The sequence below is a fragment of the Falco cherrug genome, chromosome 7 (genome assembly GCF_023634085.1).
Source record: "Falco cherrug isolate bFalChe1 chromosome 7, bFalChe1.pri, whole genome shotgun sequence".
NCBI lineage: Eukaryota > Metazoa > Chordata > Aves > Falconiformes > Falconidae > Falco > Falco cherrug.
In genome coordinates this window covers 33122796-33142155 of record NC_073703.1, presented here as the reverse complement: position 1 = coordinate 33142155, position 19360 = coordinate 33122796, and the positions used below count along the sequence as shown (strand labels likewise).

At 45.7% G+C, this 19360-nt stretch overlaps 1 protein-coding gene across 3 annotated transcripts in view; it reads right to left on the bottom strand.

Annotated features, from left to right (window-relative positions):
- ARMH4 (armadillo like helical domain containing 4) overlaps positions 1-19360 on the bottom strand; it is a 73702-nt gene that overhangs the window by 42047 nt on the left and 12295 nt on the right. For all 3 annotated transcript variants that reach the window (XM_055717231.1, XM_055717232.1, XM_055717233.1), the window contains exon 5: positions 5468-5719. In XM_055717231.1, coding sequence (XP_055573206.1) covers positions 5468-5719 — 252 coding nt within the window. The remainder of the gene's footprint in view (positions 1-5467; positions 5720-19360) is intronic.

Genomic DNA, 19360 nt, shown 5'->3' with positions numbered 1-19360 from the left:
CAATAAATTCTTGGGTGCTCATTTCTCATATATATGAGGTATGCCTTCTCTTTGCCCATAAAACAAGATTTTGAGCCTCTGCTAAGGTTTGTGGTTCAAATCAGTCTGTCCTCTGTTTAGTGCTGTTATATTAGCAGTGGCCTAGGATAAGCAATTGGTGGTTTCAATTAGCCTCTTGCAGAACCAAAGTCCACCATCACAACCTCTGCTTAGACAACTCGAGCCATACATTCAAAACATCAAAACCCTATATGCCTCAAGATGAAAATGTCACTGACACTCCAAACATTTTGAATGCACAAAGCAAACTACTGCATGCCCTAAAGCAGCAACACTAAAGGTCTAAGAAAAAATGCCCTAGACCTCCTGCTGCTACCTTACTATGGATAGCAGGAGTTCGTCTTCAGATGTGGACAACACACAAGCACTATGGCACTAACAAATAGCTTGGGAGCCTGGGAACCTTTTTGTGCTCCGACACAAAGTTCCCACACCAGTTCAAGCTAAGTTGCTATGTCTTGGCTCATGGTCAGTAAATTAAGAATTCTCACTGACACTGGGAGAATAAATAATCTTAAGATGTGGGAGAAGAGAAGAGCACAGTCACAGTAGCCACCAGCAACACAGAAGTAGAGGGCTTTGATCTCCATGGAGGTGTACAACAAAGACCATCTACTTTAACATTCATGTGGAATAACTAAAGGACCCCAAAACTGTTCACTAGGTGTGAAGTCATCTAAACCAACTGCAGTTCTTCCTGTAATACACAAACACTTAATCACAGAAGAGGTAGCAGGGAAAAAAATATGTAATTTTACTCATTCCCAGAAAGCCCGGATTTCCTGCCTCTCTAATGCTCTCCAAACAGTTAGTGTTCACCCACCACACACCACCTACATACAAATCAAGAAACAAGTAGAGAAAGGTCAAAGTCATCTCACACAATGCAGAGAGGTCCCAAAGTACTGCTGTGTCCTTCACTGGCAATCTCTTAAACCATTTGAACAGGTCACCAAGAGATCCCAAAGCACACTCAGACCCTCATTCTCCAGAGCTGCAGGCCATCAGAACAGCCTTTGGATGATCAAATTCTATTTTACAAAGGCACAGATGACATCATCTTCTGCTTTACTTTTTGTCTAAATATTGCTGTTTAGTGTCAGCTGATGGACTGTAAAACTGACAGCCTCATAATCAGTACTCATAAATTGGTTTTGCTCAGCTGGAGTTAATGTAGGACCATCCGACTTCCCAGAACTGACATTTTTAATGATTCCGTTTCTCCAGCACTTTCTCATTTACCACTACGAAAAAATCGAACAGTCTCTTGCTCTGCCAAGCTGTTTGTGGATCAAGTTACTGGTTCTCTAGGGATTTGCAGTGTGTCAGTCATCAGACCAAGCAAAGTCAATACTAACTAACCTGAGAATAGCTACTACAATACTTCTGGGCTCTTCCGTACTCTAGATTTTAGCATTAAATATCAAAATTCTGAAGGCCAGAGGACAGATGCATCCCCAGGAAAAGGACCCATGCAAAGTATTTTAAAAATTGAAAATGCCGCCTGTAAAATTTTGGTGCTTAGATGGTGTACCCTCATCTTGTATTGTTGGGTACCATTCTCTTTCTTCAGGTCTTCCTTTCCTACGCGAAATCCCAGGTCAAGCAGAACAACTTCCCCTTCTAAACCGTATTTCACTCGCACAGGATGGGAAATTCCTCACATCTCAGCATTACTTGGCAATGGAAGGGAAGTGCAGAGTTCTTCTCCAGGATGACAAAGATGCGTGATGTGGCCTGAGGCATGTGCGTGCACAGTGCCCCTGACATGACTGCATTCAGAAGTGCAGGTCCCCCCACCAGGGGCTGCACCTGGGGACGTCCAGCCGTTATGAAGCCATCTCAAAATTAAAATCAAGTTAATTTTAGCTTTAGAAGAAAAGGACTTAAGTGGAAATGGGTTTCAACGAAGTAGCTTTAGATGAAATTCACTTAGAGAAAAAGGGTTTCAAAGACAAATAGCCCATGCACACCTCTAGCAGAACTAAAGCTTTATGAGCCCTTCACGTGAGTCTGGTCTCTCTAGGTGCTCCAACAGAGCAATGCAAGCAGCTCTTCTGGGCTCCTGACAGGTTTGGGAGATTTTTTCTTTTCTTAACAATCCACTTCCTGCTGACACAAGCTATACACTTTTTCCACCCTACTTGCTCTCCCTAATACACCCCATAAAGAAACACATAACCAGGACCAGGTATGGAAACAGGCATGGACGTACACCCAGGGCTGGGGAACCAGGCCAGAAACTCCCACCTGGCACAAACCGGGAAGAAGGGACGTGCTACACCACTGCAGCAGCATCTTAGGTAAAAGGAGCCCAGCACCACCACAGAGATGAGACAGCATCTCCGACTCCTGCATGCACTCCCAGTAAACCAGGCCTTGGAATACCTGGGTTCAGCTCCTTGCTTGGCCTCAGATTTTCAGTGTGACCTCATGCAAGTCCTTGGTTTTCTTTGTGCCTCTAAAACATAAACAATTTCCCTTCCTCTTAGAAGCACTGTGGGCATCGGCACATTGTAGATGGGAAAGGAAGCAATATCAAAGAGCCATTAAGGTCATCTAGACAGAGAAAGATTAAATGGCTCTTTACATAAGTGTTTACCTGGTGGAATAAGAGGGGCGAGTCACAAGCAGAGAGACTGATCCCACCGCATCCTCTCTTTTCTTGCCTACACCACCATTGCACAGAAGTCCCATCCAACTCCTAAAGATGAACTTGGCTCAGCCAGCCTCATTCTCTCCCTCACAGCTGCTTGCATAGACTGCAACAGCTTAAAAACAAAAGGCAATCCAAACCATGTGGATCTGGTGAGACACAACCCAGCCAAGCACTTCCAGAGAACACAGAAATTCACATCTGTCCAGTCCTTCAGGTGCCCAGACTTGGCGCTCTGCAGCTGACCCAACTTGACAGACTTCACAGGGGGCTCCTCCAATTTGTTTGACGGTCAATAAAACATCAGTGAGGGAGAAAAATCCTGCCTTTTGCCACACAGTCAATTTATTCCATGTCTGAAATTTTTGGAAAGACAGCCTTTTCAAGATCTAAGAAAGAGAGAAGGTGGTGGAGGATGAACACTGCAGCACAATGTTGTATTAAACATCAGAAACTGAACCAGACCCATATGTTCAGAAGCAGATCTCCGGAAAAGATACTGCAAAGTGCATCCTCCAGCATGGCTCTGTGCTAGGGCAAGGACTCCTCATAACAGATGCTATTACATGAGGAGCGTTAAAGCTACATATTGTTTCATAGCCTGCTTATTTTTTGTGCACAATTATTACAACCTCTCCAGACAGAGAGGTTTACTGCACACCAGGGACAGCTTCAGCCTCTGGTCACTGTTTTCTCACCTGCCTGTTTACCAACGTATCTGACAAGCACCTCCTACCCTGATCCTCTTCCTCCAGCATCAAAGGTGGTAGGGCTGGAAACATAGCTGTGACTCCAGTTGAGACCTGCATCGGCTACGTACAGAGGAGTGCCTGATGACTTATGCAGAGCAACCCCCTCCACAGCCCCAAAGTTCATGGCAACAGCCTATGCCATATACAACATCATCTTCAGTAGTTTCTAGACACCAAACAAACTAACCATTGCCCTGCACCCTGCTCTGTGAACAGGACTCCCATTAGAGCCCTCCAGGAACCCAAGCCAGATGACACTGCACCAGCCACCTTAGCTGGGGTGGTTAAAGGTACCGAGGTCCCTAAAGAGGTATGAGGGCCATATTCCTCCATGCTGCACAATGTGATGTCTGGCATGTGGGGACACACCTCAGTTTGCAAAACTGCCCCTCAAACACATTACAAAGCACTAGCACCCTTAGCCAGGATTGACTGAACCAGAGGCAAAGCTCTGCCAGTCCTAGTACTTATGATCCTGAACCTGGCAAATAGCTTTAGTCGGTTAACAGCTTAGTGCTACCTTCTCACTATTGCTAGCAGTGGTACAGAGCTCACCAAGCCAGCCCACTGCACCCCTGAGTGCAGATAATATGCTGCTCCTCTTGCATTTTCTCTCAAGGCACCACAAAGATCCCACACAAATGAAATGAGTAAGATAAGACAAAGCTGCTGATGCAACTCCCACCATAACCCTGTTTCTTACACACTTTTCCTCCGAGCACTGCCACCTACCTCTTTAATCCAGCTTGCCAAAGCCAACCAGAAAGCCTTAAAGACTTAGAATTACCCTTCTCACACAGCTCCTGTCCAGCCTGCTGGGATAACAGGACATGTGAAACAGATCTGATATGGTAACCATCCAATACAATGTTTTTCAAGCAAGTTACTGGGGACAGGGAGATACCAGACTCGATGCAAACTCAGTCTGCCCTCAAAAAGCAACCCTCCCATGGAGTTCTTCAAATACGCTCTTTGATTCAATTCCAAGGAAGCTAACAACACTAAAGCAGGCTAGAAACAACACTACAGGGGGAAAACTGTTAAATCAGAATTAAACACCCAGGCAAAGTGACAGTTCTCACAACACAACATATACAAGAGGTTTGGGGTTTCTTTATTTGATGAGCTTCTCAAAGCAGCTAGTTCTCTAATAGTCAGACACAGAGACCTTCCGTACAGATGTGGTTCAGCTCCCACCAATTCACCTGAAAGGTTCCCACAGCTTTTGATGGGACTTTACTTGGAAATTGAGTATGCTGGCACACGATCCCAGTGCCCTTAGCCAAGCCGGGCGAGTTCCATTCTAATCTCTACCTTGTCCCACACCAGCTTTGACTTGCATCAGATGGACAACACACATGTGAACACTGACAAGCTATTCATAGGTGGAATAAATTAGCCCAGTCATTAAACACAGGGCCTGTGTGTACAGTGGGAATAAAATGGACAAAGCTTTATAGGGGCTTTGCAGGTTTGTCTTGCTTAACACTGCCAGCATAGGGTCCCATTGCTGGACCATATACCCCTTAAAATTTCCAGAAGAGTGGCACTTACAAAAATGCTGCTGAAGTAGCAAATGAGCTGACTAGCAACTACTCAACTACCCTACCCACTCTGTCCTCAGAGGACATATATCCCTGCACCAACCCACCTTGGAGAAACAAAACTGGAATCTCCCCAGGAATCTCTCCTGATAAGTTATTTATTTGCCCACCACTGGAGCAAGACAACACTAAGCTCTCAGAATGAAGGAGCATATCTGGAATGTTCAGAGCAGCTCTCCCCAAAATGAAAATTCAGGTCACTCTGCCTGGGACCCATCCCAGTTTGACCAGTTGTTCACTGGTAGATGGGGTTTCCTCAGAAATGAACCTGCTCTGTGTTTAGCTTGAGAGCCAACTTGTGAGACTTCCCAGCACGGGGGACTGCCTCATGCAAAGTGAAGAGCAGGAAACAAGTCCTCTGTAAGGGTAAAGGAAGAAGAGGCTTTTTTTCTTACCCAGACCCTGGTTCTGCTGCTCCCACTCAATGGTGTCAGGAACCTGGTAGGACAACCCGGCCAGCTGGGCCACAGGGTTTTCCAGGCCAGCTATGGGCTCCTGGGAGGTCTCGCCTGGAAGTGTGAAACCTGGCAGCTCGGTGTCACCCTCCACGCTTTCATCCATCAAATCTATGTCTTTGTCCTCCTCATCTTCCTCTTCCTCCTCTTCTTCTTCCTCTTCCTCTTCATCCTCTTCCTCCTCCTCCCCCTCTGGCCAGGGAGACACAAAAGTAACATCAGGAAAGATCCCACAAGACAGAAAGTTCATACATCTCTATAGGTGAGCAGCAAGACAGCCAGCTGATACCATTTCTCCAAAGGCAGACCAGCTGAACAAGCTTGTGCATTTCCTGGCAGGAAAAACACCCAAAGGGGTTAATTTGGAAGAGCTCACCACTGTTTTAAGTTGCCAAGTAACAACAAGACATTGTCTTAGCCTGTCAATGCATTAGTGGGAAATACTGCTATTTTGCTTCCTAATAGCATAGTACAAACAAGCACGTGTACAAATACTTGAATATATGTACCAATAGTGCTCTCTGCTCAACTAATTTTAGCTCAAGTTAGAACTGTTTCCCTGATTTCCAGTCTTGGAGGCTGCAATAAGTTGTTTCTATTTTTAACTTTTATTAAGCCTTTCACAGCTCTGGAAAGGACGCTGCCTTCCAGCCCAGTTATACTGATATGGCCCCTTCCCCAGAAAAAAGCATCTCACTTTGATGTGTGCTGGCAGACCAGCTCTTGGGCACAGGAGAACAGCAGTGATGGTAGTGATCCTCAGCAGGATCCTCAGTAGGTTTAAAATGGCGTTCCTGTCGCAATGGATTTACACTAGACAAAGGGATGACCAAGGAAGACTTAATTCAGTATTGGAAAGGCGGCAGCACAGCCAACACTTCACGTGGGAGCAGATAAATGCGATGCCGAGAAAAACCCCGGGGATTTCCCACTAAAGCAAATACCCACCTATCTTATTCCAAAGCTGACTGCACTGTTAACATACAGAGAGAAAAATACTGAAGCCACAGTGGGTAAAGGCAACACAAGAATGACCATACTGGGTCAAACCAAAGGCCCTTTCTGCCCACACTCGACTTCTGACCACAACTACCTGCAGATACTGAAGAAAGACCAGAGCAGGGCCACACAGAGCCCATCGTCTCACCGCCTCTCTTCCCAGCTTTTAGTTATCAAAGACTCAAGGACTTCCCTAGCCAGAATTTGCATCCAAGCTATTTAATAGCTACTAACGGAGCCACCCACCATGAAAAGATAGTATCTGGAATAATGACATGCTTTGAATTTCTCATGATTAGTTTTTTCAACACTGAGAACTAAAACATAATATTTATGGACTTCATCTAATTTCCATGACCCACTGCTCAGCCCTGCAGAAAAACTCCCTCCTGATGTAGTCAGACTGGAAGAGCCTATCACCCTGCATCTGAGCAGCTGGTTTAGCCAGGAGCCTGAGACCATGTTAAAAACTAACAATCCAGCCAGATGAACACTTGTTATCTAAATATCCCTTTATTTCTGTTGGAGTTGTACCTTGTATAGGTTACAGACGCTGCGATAGAACACCTGTTGGGTTGCACATATTGTACCTGCTATAAGTAAAGAAGGTGAGGCTTCACTCTTCTCCTTTCTGCTGCAGGACGCAATGGCACTCCAGCACAGCTGCTCCACAAAACACCGGAGAAAAACTGGGGAGCTTTAAGGAAGCTATTTAGTTGGTGGCTATCCAACCTGAATTGAATGGGGGAAGCTGGCATCCTTCCTTTGGCCTCTACTTCATAGACTGGAATACCTAGAAAAATCAGTGTTCATTATAAAACCACAGCGTTCACTGTGCTGCTCCATGGCATCTCCTTTCCTTCCGATTCAAGGATTTGCTTTAAAACACTGCATGTTTTTCCAGCTCACCAGATAAGACAATCCCCCTTGCCACCTTTCAATTCTAGCCCTGCATTTCATACAAATGAGCTGCCATTTGAATTTAGCTGCATCATCCTGCTATAGCATGGCTTTCAGTACCTGGAAAGGAATGATCACTCCTGCAAACAGTTATACCATGCAGAGCATGTAATGGAGCTTACAGGGATGTAGTTAGCCACTCAAATTCCCATTACATTTTATAGGTAGTTTCTGTCTTACAATGTACCCGTCATTTCAAATCAACATAAAAATTTTCTCTATCAAACTGCATGTTTTCATACAAAATGCACAGCTTCTGTAAACCTGAGAGCGGTACCTGGAGAGTACTTGCAGGAAACCTGCAAAGACAAGTTAAAGTAGGTATTTTGCCTCTGCTGGGAGCAACACAGCTATAAACATTTCCAAAGTTTAATAGCAAAGACACTAAACAGCTAGCACACCAGAGAAGAGGAACATGAATAGAGGTTTTCCCTAGATGGATGGGGTGAAAAAAGCAGCCAAGAGAAACAAGCATCAGATTTTTATCTCTGAAAAACTAGTTTGGGACGAGGTTTTTAGAAGCTCCTTGCGATTTTAGCAAGCCAAATCAGAGACACCTGCCAGGATCTATTTTTGACGCAGCAGATAGCCATCTCTGTACCTCTGAAGTCTAGCAGGCAGCCAAGCTGAACACCCAAATTGAAAGTGCCAAGACTACTTATTATATCTGACCATCACCAGGCTACATCAATCATCACACAGCCACAGCACAAAGATGTGAATAATGTAGTCCTTGTAGCACAACCACTGTGAGAGGAAAAGGCTCTTGTTTCCTCCTTCTCTCTAGCTCGTTCCTACTTCTGAAAACAGCTTTTTAACCCCCCATCCCAAAAATGCCAACAGCACGCCTTGCTGCAAGGTGCAGTGCAGAGCACCACTTGGTGGTCACAAGGAGAAAGCTACACTACTAAAAAAAAAAAATAAATCACAGACTTCACAAACGTTGGATTTCAGAAGCATAGGCACAACAGAAACCTGGCAACTGTCGGCAGGCCGCGCGTACAGCTTGGTAGTCTCAGAAGATGGAAAATGGAAGTGAGCATCACACAGCTGAACCTCCAGCTGGAGGTTTGTCTCAGACAAGAGGCTTTTACAAAAATCATGTTTTCTCTCCTAAACTGGCACTTTTTGGCCCTTCAGAGGTCTCAGCAGCAGCTTGAAAGAGAAGAAACAGAAAAGACTGAAAGTAGCAAGGACAGAAAGTGCACAGCCCAGCAGATTCAGACGGCATTCAGATGTTCATGTGCATTTGCAGCCCACTGTGAACTATTCTGTGTATCAGAATTCATTTGGGTTGGTAAGGATCTTTAAGATCATTGAGCCCACCGCTAAACCATGTCCCTAAGTGCCACATCTGTGCGTCTTTTAACTACCTCCAGGGATGGTGCCTCCACCACTTCCCTGGGCAGCCTCCTCCAGTGCTTGACAACCGTTTTGGTGAAGAAATCTTTCCCAGTATCAATCTAAACGTCCCCTGGTGCAACCTGGGGCCTCTTCCTCTTGTCCTATTGCCTGTTACGTGGGACAAGAGACCGACACGCACCTCACCACAACCTCCTTTCAGGCAGCTGCAGAGAGCGCTAAGGTCTCCTTTTCTCCAGGCTCAACACCCCAGTTCCCTTAAACTGTATATGCTCTTCAGTTTTGGCTAAAGTTCAGAGAAAGAGAGAGAGAGATGATGATGCTATACTAGTGCCTTGCAGTCAGGACATTAGTCTCTAACCAAGTAAAATGCAAGTATAAAGCTTTCTTGGCCACAGACACAAACTTATCTAAATCAGACATTCATGTAGAACCCAGCTGTAGGAACACTTCTGGAAACCTGACAGTATTCAAAAGTGCCCCTTGCTCACCAAAGCAGACAGGTACACAGCACATATAGCGGTTTCTGCTGTGAGCCATCCCTGCTCTATAGATCTTCATATGTTACATATAAGCAGATTCTGTTATCCTGTTTGCATGCACCAAATCCTAATTCTTGCTTGTGACATGCCCTCCTGGTGACACCAGTAGATCTCAGCACTGAAACACTCTAGTCCGTGCAGACATTCATATTTTCTACTGCAGTTATGGTAATGCAAGAGTAGTCTAGGACACTTTAAGTCTCAATTCCAAGAGCTAAGAAATCCACAATCTGCCACTCTGACACACTAAATAGCACTATATTCTGTAATGTAGGCTCTGCTTTGCCTTCGTTGAAACAGGTAAGCAAAAAAACCCAAGAAACGTAACACCTCCCTGTTGTGACAATGGTACAATCCAAGAAAGATGCAAGCAGCAGGAACCCCCAGGAAAATGAGATTCCCAGTTCACCTGTCAAAGGTTTTAGTTCTGAGGGACCTGACAACCTTTGTAACAGGCATTCAAATCTTCAGGTTTGGACAAGCTATAGGACAGCACCAAGAAAACATGCCTGGTGCAAAATAACAGATTTTTAGCAGAGTTTTGGGGGGTTCCCACCTTTATTAATAGTCACCAGAAACAGCCACAGTTGGACTTTATCACAGGACTCCGTACTGATCCATTAGCAACTTTGGTGATACCCACAGGATTTGCCATTTCAGGGTGGCAAAGGCTCCCTATGCTTGCTTCACAAAACAGTACATAACTATACATAGCCACAATGACTTCTGTGGCTCAGCAGAGAGAAATAAGGCCACCTCACACCTCCTTTGTGAGGCATTTCGCTGGCCCACCAGGCATCCACAGCCAGCAGTGTCTGAAGCAGCTGGACAAGAGCCAGCATCCCACAAGTAAAAGCCCCAGCTCACAATGGCAGCAGAGCCCTCACAAATCAGCTTGGTCCCTCAAGATGATCCTGTGCTGCAGGGAAGGGGATCACAGGGACAGCTCTTCCTGCTGGCAGCTCAAGCGCCGATAGCCCATTCCTCATAGATGACTTCAGCTGGGCTTCGCGCTTTTCTACAGGCTTCATACAGCTGCAGAAACCCACACTCCTCCCCAGCAGGAGGAAATCCGAATTACTTGCAGCACTGCTATTAGCACAGGGCAGCAGCTCTAAGTCCACGCCACGGGCAAGCAGCATCAGCAAGGCACTCAGAACAGTGCTTGGTGCAAACACCACCATTAGGAACATGCCACAGATAGACTGCAACAGCAGTGAGGACAGGACTTTTTGGTATATCATCTTGTCATGAACTGGGGCTGAAGCCACTGTTGTCACAACCTTGAAGGCAATGGAGTTACATTGAGGCCTCTATTTTCAGTTGAGGAAACCTTCACTGAAGAGGGATGCTTCTAACTTAAGATATTTTCCATTAAAGTTTGCAAATATTTTACTCCTCAGAAAACATCATTTGTCAGGTTTAACACACAAGAGAAATATCTTCTTGTGCCCAGAGTCATCAGAAGATGATAGATTCACTTACAGTCAGAAACCGAATTCAAACTGGGGGAAAAAAACCCAACCAAAAAAGCAAACTAAAAAGGAACTTGCAGGACAAAACCAGGAAACGCAGAGTTCTCATTTTCTCTGCCCTTTCCCTTCCCAGTCTCCCTCACACCAAACTCAGAGAACAACGATGTCTAGACAGTACCACAGAGGATCCTTATGCTTCATAACAGTCTAAGCTATAATTTTACACAGTGCCCAGCACTGTAGGGCCTGCCTGTCTAGGAGCACCTGATGAGTGCCAAGTAAGTTGTGATTAATCAGCAGCCAGCACTAATATGTTTCCACTGGCAAGCCCACTCTTTGCATGACTCCAGGGAGATGCAGTATGCCAAGACCTCTCCCATACAATCAATGAGCAAAGGCTCCTGCGACCTGAGTGACAGCTGCAGAAAGCACAGATCTAGCACCTACCTGCATAACATGCTCCTGAAGGAAAGAGAGCTATGGAGCACAGTAACTCCCACCTGTGCTGTGACACACACTGCGGACACACACCACTGAGCAAAATTCTACTTGTTGAGAAGTTTCTTTTCTTCCTGTGTGTACTGGAGCCACTCACAGGGGAACAGGGCAGTGGGGGCAGACAAGTGTCTTGTCCACCACGCACCCCAGAGCTTATCTTCTACTCCCATTCACTTCACACCCACATGGCAGCACTGGGCCTCAGTCACCCACATGCACATACAGTATAGGAAGCAGAGAAGAGTAAATAACAGGATTAGGGATGGGAGTCTATGACTACCTTCTCTTGCCAGAACACGAGGAACAGGCATTAAGAAGTCTGCCAAATGCTTTCTTCCAGTGAGGTTCATTTTCCACATTGCTTTTACGATCACAGATGACTGTGAAGGCAGGAAGGCTTTTCTAGGACAACTCCTATTAATCTGTTGCTTTCACATGATCAGTAATAATGTCACCATCCGACATCTCCAAAATGCTGCCAACAACAATCATTTGTGACAGCTTGGAAGGAGACAGCTGGTAGGAATGTAGATGGGCTCCCATCATGCACAGACAGCTTTCTGGGCAGAGTACAGAGACCCACTCATGGTGGGTCAAGATACCCACGCAAGCAGTGGACGCAGAAGCTATGCAAAATCATCAAAGTAAAACCCCTATACTGATGAGTTCAGCTAAGCCCAGCCATGTTCACTACAAAGCTGTTTGGGGTATTTGCAGACCACGTAACTTAAACATGGTCTTAAACACTTTACTCTGGAACGGGAGCCAAATCAAGCATGGTCTGTCTTGGGAAATATCAGCATCTGGCTTATTGCACAGAGCCAAGGAAACAGACTATTGGGAAGAACTCGGGATCCCACAACACAAAACAAGATAACCTAACCCTACCCATATAAGTTCCCAGAGAGGAGGAAATTACATATGCAAAGCTCTTCTGTAACAGAAGAAAATCCTTGCTGCATCTAGGAGAGGGAACATATCGCCAGCAGCTGAGCTGATGCTTCTTTAGGAGCCTCTGCTCGCCAAAGCCCAAGTGCTGCAGAAGCCACTCCCCAGCAGACAGCTTTTCAACATTGCAAAGACAGCACAAGGAGAGATTCGGGTTCTGATCCCAACCTACTTCCCCCCCCCCCAATGAGACCTGAGGGGGTTCACACTTGCTTTTTCACAGTCCTGGCTCATTGCTCATCACAGGGGATCCCAGGCACTAAACAGCTTTGCTTTTTTTTTTTTCGGGGGGTGGGGGGGGTGGGGGGGGTGGAATGGAGAAAAATGCAAAAGATATTCCAGCAGGAACCATGGTCTGCTTGTGTATTAAGATCAGAAACAATCATTCGCAAGAGCTGCACTTTCAGCAGCATTCACCACAAAATTGCTTTCACACTGAGCAAGGCTAGAAAGTCAGTTTAGCTACACAAGGCTTTTTTAAAGGGAAAAAAACCCAAATGCTGCAGAATACACAGTATGGACTATAACAAGTTTTCTCCCTAGTTTCCTGCAGAACAGCTCTTCTAACCTGAGGTATGCAGTTGTTGAACTAACCAGTATAAAAATCAAGACAAGAATGAGGTGATTTATCAAGTGAGGCCATTCAAATCAGTCCATTTGACCTGTAGGGGGACAGGGCAGAACAAGACAGACGAAGGCAGATAAAGATTTTACTCCTCTCAACAAAATGCTTTCACATGCGTCGTGCTTTAACCCCAGCTGGTAATTAAGTACCACACAGCCACTCACTCACTCCCCCCGCCACCCAAAGGAACAGAAAAAGTCTGTGGGAATGGTACTTTTTTCCAATCACAAAAAATAAGCCCCAGCAGAGATGTTTTTTCCATTTTCTCTTGCAAAAAGCTGTTTGGTGGTATTTCTTCATAAGTATCCAGTTTAACCAAACTGCCTGGGAAAGTAACAACCAACAGCCCAAGAGTTAGGAAAACATTTGATTTAAGCTTCATTTTCTAGACAAACCTAGCATGGATCCATCACAGATGATGTAGATTAGGGGGTGAATCTGTTATTATGGGCAACAGTCTCCAAGGTACCGAGATTTTAGCTCAAGTCCTATCAGGTGCCAAAAGGGAAGATGACTGCAAGCCCACTCAGCTCACTTCCAGTCAGAGATTATGCTTCTGAGTCCTTGATTACCCTCCTGCAGCCTTCACTGTCCTTTATCAAGGGCAGTGCTTCCTCTCTGGGTATTTTCATGAAGAGGTTCAGAATGACACTGCTGGCCTGTCTGTGCACCCACATGGCCACGAGGACACACGCCATCAGATCTCCACCTCCTGTTTAAAGGCAGTTTTTTTTAAAAAAGCAGCCTATGACACTTCCCAGAAGTCACGCTAAGAAGCCAGTACTCTTGGTCATTGCATCCTGTGTCAGATCAACAAGAGAGACAGTGTTCCACCTGCACAGGGCAGGAAGCAGAAATGAAAGAGCTAAACCAACTTGTAGTGTGGCTTGTCCTGGTCCCAATGCCCAAAGCTCCCCAGAGAAGCCCCAGGAGCAACACTATCCTCCACGTGCTGAGGGACCCCAACCATCAGCAGCTCTGGAGGAAAACACTCCTTGCAGAGCCTTCAGAAGAACCTGCCACATACCTGCTTATCTGAATCCACCCCCCTAGAGCTGCAAAGATGAACTGTTTAATCCCCAGATTAAAACAAACAAAACCTCATTAAAAACTTTCACCTGCACAGTTCAATTACCTTTCAAAAGCAACTGTAGGTGTTTTCTGTTGTTTTGTGTTTAAGCTTGAAGATAAGCATAGGAGAGCTACAATGATGTTTAAATGAACTCATTTTTTTGACAAATGAGTAGCCTGATAGTTAAACATTCAAGCATAGCCTGGCCAGAACAGGAACCAAGGTGGGTCAGACTAAGAAATATCATCTAACCTGCTGGAGGCAGAACAGTGCCAGAATATCACAAAGAACAACTACTTTGAGAAGTTTTGTTCTTGGGTTTTGGGAGGGGAACAAAAGAGCCGTGCAGCTCACCTCTGCCCAGAGAGCAGCTGTGCAGGCACATGCTACTTCCCAGACGTCCAGAAAGACAATGCAATGATGTTTTAAACCATTCCTAGAAATTCTTGCAGGAGTTGCTCTTGGAGACCGTAAAGCACAACAGATAGGGTATCTGAGAGATAAAGCCCTGGAGTGCACCATTTGGCACAGTCAGCCACTTGAGAGATCGTGCGGTTTGAGTTTGGTCAGAGCTGCCAGTGCACCCACAGCAGAGCAGGGTGGCCAGCCCATGTTCTGCCTCCCTGCACAGGGAAGCACAGACAAGCCCGAGCGCAGCATACCGAGTGCACGCAGCAAGAGGTTCCTTCTCCTCTTCTTAGCGAGCCTTTAATTAGCCTAACACCCTCTTGGCTGTCCACCCACAGGCTCCCAGCTCATTAAAGGCTTGAACACTCTCCATACCCCTCCCTCCTCAACTCTCAGATGGATTTCATGAAACAAAACAGGTAACGACTAGATATGTTGTCGGGTCAAACACTTTCAGGAAAAGAAAGGGGAAAAAAAAAAAGCTTGGTTTTGATACAAAATTGTCACTTTTTTTCCTGTGGTTTTCTGCTACAGAAGAGAATCAGGGATGAACTACCACCTACTGTGAAGAACATGGACGTTGACCTACACTAGAGACAGCAGGTCCCATTTTAATGGCAGCAATAAACTAGAAGCAAGACAAAAGCATGTACCAAGAACATTTAATGATTAACTCATTTTGCATGTGCTTTGTTTTAGATCTTCTCTTCCTTGACAATTTAGCTGGTATCTAAAGAGCTGGTGAGGAATTATAGCATCAGGCTAGTTAACCAAGCCGGGTTAAGTGCCTGTCTTATTTACACCCCTGCAACCTCATTCTTAATGGGGTTGCAGAGATTTAATTAGGCAGGTCTTAATCCATACAGTCAGGGTCCAAGTAGCAATCTCAGTCAGGGCCTTAATTTCCAGCAAAAAAACTCTTCACATCCAAAGAAAAAAAACAAGGCTCCTTGTACTATGACACAGCTCAGAAGAAAAATGTAAGAATTTGAAGGGTCTTTTATGAAGCTATGTAATTGGCTACAGGTTCTGAAGTATCTTCTGAAAAAAAGGCAACCATCACCTTCACTTCTGAAGTATGACACACAACTTCGATGACTGTGTACAAAAAGAACAACATACGGGCGAAGCTGGCAGAGAACGGAGAAGAGGACTAGGAGAGCTCTTCTTACGAAATTAGTTAAGCTACAGCTTTCTTAGAAGGGTAAACTTGAGTACACAGGTCAGCAGAGAGCAACAGGAACTATTTAAACCTGAAGAGAAGTGCACATTGGTAAGATGCTATGAATATGTTGAGGTCAGAAAGCCTGAAGTTTCATACCAGCACTGCTCTGGGACAGCCTTTAACACAGCAGATGAAGCAAACACAGCGAAGCCCACAGCCAAGGTTCAGAGTGGAGGTGCCCCATGACTGCAGGACACTGGATTTGCTGATCCCCAGGACAGTGCCAGCTGTATTTCAGCATCGTTGAAAGGCTTCTCCACAGCCAAATACTGCATTAGGTGGGAACACAACAGCTAATCAGGCAGAGTACTGGAAGTGACCCTATGCTGGCCTGGGGAGCAGACACTCAGACACAATGTTTCCGATCCCTTCACCCTAAAGACCAGGATGCTACCAGCTGCTTGTTGAAAGCCAGCCTGATTGATCAGGAACACTTCACATGAGAGCTACATGGTTAAGAACCTCTCTCTCTAGAGCAGCTGAGTTTAAGTTGCCCATTTTCAGAGCTATTGACTGTTCCTGACACCATACAGCAGCCACAGCATCTCCTACTTTTATAGAAGCTCCAAGCACCCTCCACATCCAGCAGCCTACATGACAGCTGAACTGTGCAAGCAGCTTACCCCCAGCATCAACAGCTTGAAATAAGCCTAGATGACTAAACAGGAACCAGCCTTTGGGCTTACACACTGTTGCAGAGTGGTTTTGGACTTTGTGGGGTAAGGGGTACACAAAAAAAAAATAGGATAGGCGTATCCATAAACCCCAGTGCATAATACTTGTTTAGCTCTCTTTAAAACACCTATGGGAGAGCAGCAAGAGTCAGATTATTTGTTTCTCTCTCCGTCTCAGAAGCACCACAAGTAAACAGATTTATCCTAAGTTAATGCTGAAGTTGCTGAAGTGGGCCAAGCTGGAGATGAGCTGCAGGGAGTGGGCAGCACTTAGCTCAAACTGTTTTCCTGATGATCTTGGATGCAGCAAGGGCAGCATGTGGGGGTCTAACAGCTGAAGGGCTTCTATGGACTTGAGGGTTGAAACACAGGCACATCAAGAAGCATCTGTTACTGCTGCATTTGGACAACCTAAGAAGGCAACACAGCAATACCTGCTCTACGTGCCAGAGAAGGTTAATCAGCATAGTTTGATGAATACCACGTCATCTTCCCATTCTCTATCCTATGCGTCTCACTCCACAATCACCTTCTCCAGCCATTTCAGCTGAATTTTTGCTGTCCAGGCAGGGTGGTGGCACACAAGAAAACCAAACTTTGAGTCGGTATTGATAGATACTGTCAATATGGACCCACCCTCACCAACAGCCACAGACAATAGTGCTGTAAGCTGTTCCCTCTGAACTGGCTGGTGACCCAGGCTGTGATGGGTGAGACATCACTGTCGGCAGCAGGTTAGCTCTGTACTAACTGCTGGTTTAGTATTAGCACACAAGGATAACATGACCTTCAGGGTCCTCACAGAAGGTACACTAACTGACCTGACTGGCCTCAGTGCGTTCCCAGATCACACTCCAAACGGAACAGTGACAGGAGCTACTTTAGGACCAGCTGAGGGGAACCAGCTGCTGTTGTGCTTTGTCCACCATGTTTTAACTAAAGACTGCAAGGATCTTGCAGAAGAGGAAACATGGCAAGCTACCTGCCACTTTGGCAAGTTACACCTGCCAAATGCTGCCATGCTTAAAGGTGGGCAGCCATTTCTGCCAATAGCTACCATAGCAGACATTACAGCAAAGGAATCTAGTCAAAAAGGAATGTGGTTTGGTTTGGTTTGTTTTTTCAGAAGAGCCACTTTTCAAAGTGTGTTGGGAGGCTTACACAATGGTCTTGAACAGGGAAGTTGAATCAGATTGTGTCTCTTTGGACCCTAGAAGCCCTGCAGAGAAAGTGTTTAGCTTGCTAGAGACACAAAAATTCTGGACATAGGAAAAAAAAAATACAATTAAGTCTCCCAGGCAAGTAAGCCTCATCCTCTGCTGTGTCCTGTCCTCATAACCTATAATCCCTTTACAGGATTTCTCTGGCTGGGAAGGGCAAGTACAACCAGTCTCACCACAGAATCAAAGTAGGAGGATATTCTTTACCCAGCTAATCTCTCCAGAGTCTGCTAGAGAAGAGTATAAGCTCATCTAGAGACACATTCAAAGCACCTCATGTTTGTCTGTGCAATTTGATTTTTAAAGCAGTTTTGCATCCAAGCCAGATAGGTGAATATACTGATGCAAGTAACCACAGGCAGCTTGGCACAGAAGGTCCCCAAGAAACAGAGCTAACTGAACAGCAGGGGGTTATATTTAATGAGCCAGGCCCTCAGTGAGGCAAGTCAGCAAGACCCCACTGAAGGCAGTGGAGACCAGCTGAGCTCACTCAGCTCCTTTCACTTCTTCCACTGGTGAGCAAGGGCCAGGATCCTTATTAAGGATCCAAGCATATGCCTGCAACAGCAGTGATGTTTGACCTTGCACCCCCCAAGAGCTTGAGCACCCTGTGCTGGAGCTCAACATAGTTTTGTAGGAAAGCACTCCCAAATGCCTCATATCTGGCAGCATCTAGACATTCTGAGTAAGCACCAGGAACTGTAGTTTTGGGGGAACAGAAACCAAGCTTCCAAATGCCCATTCACCATGAGGATGTGGTATCCCCTAATTGCCATTACACAGAGAAAAAGATACTAGAAAGCAGAGCCACAGCTCAAAAGTTTCCTTCGTACTTAAGTGGGGCAGCAGCATCCCCAGGCAGAAAGCCTATCCTCAAATGGAATTTGTCCCATTTTACAAAATACGGATTGGTGATACCTACCACCGTGGAAAGTTCTGGCTCACTGCACTAACATCTAGGTTGATCAGAACAGATTTGGACCACAAAAGCTGTGCCAGTCATCAAAATCACACAGCACACCAGAGAGCACTATGTCACTTGGATGACAGGCACCTGCAGAGCCATACCACAGAGCCAAGAAACTCACAGCCTTCTAGTTGAGCCATCATAATTTGGGAAAGCTGGTGCTAGCTACAGCTCATCTTTGCCCTTTGAAGATCTCAGACCATACTTGGGAGCAGAGAAAACAGGCCTATGGTTACATAAGAGCTCAGAGTAAGAACCCAAGAAAGTTGCAGCAGTCCTGTGTCAGAGCAGAAAGACATTTTTTAAATGCCTATGCAGAAAGTCTAATTAAATAAGGAGAGATCAATCCACAGTTGAAAGAGAAATCCCTCTTATCTTTCTGTGCAGAAAACCAGACTGCTAAAGGAGATCCCAGAGGGCTCAGAAACAGTTTAGCCTCCTGAATCATACTGCTTTTCCTAAGCAGAGACCCTATTTCCCAGTCTGAAAGATCAGGTTTTCCCTTACACATGCCTTTTTCCCCTGCTGCCGCTCTCCCATCATCACCAACACATCCTTGCATTGCCAGATACATGCAAGATTAATCCTGGCAAGGGGTGAGGGCTGTAGCTGGAGGCCCGGGAGAGCTCATGGCAGGCTTCAAAGCAAGCAGCAAGCCTGACAGAGAGCAGGAGCTGCAGCACCTCTCACATGCAGTGGGGAGGGCTCCCAGCTTTTGCTGCCCTCTAAACTTAACAGGAGTGAGAATTATTGCTTCATGCAGAGAAAAGATGCTGATTAGCTGTTGTCTACGGCACCCCACCTCTAAACAGAAGAAAAATACCATCTGGCATGCCACCCCTGGAGGGCTGCCAACCT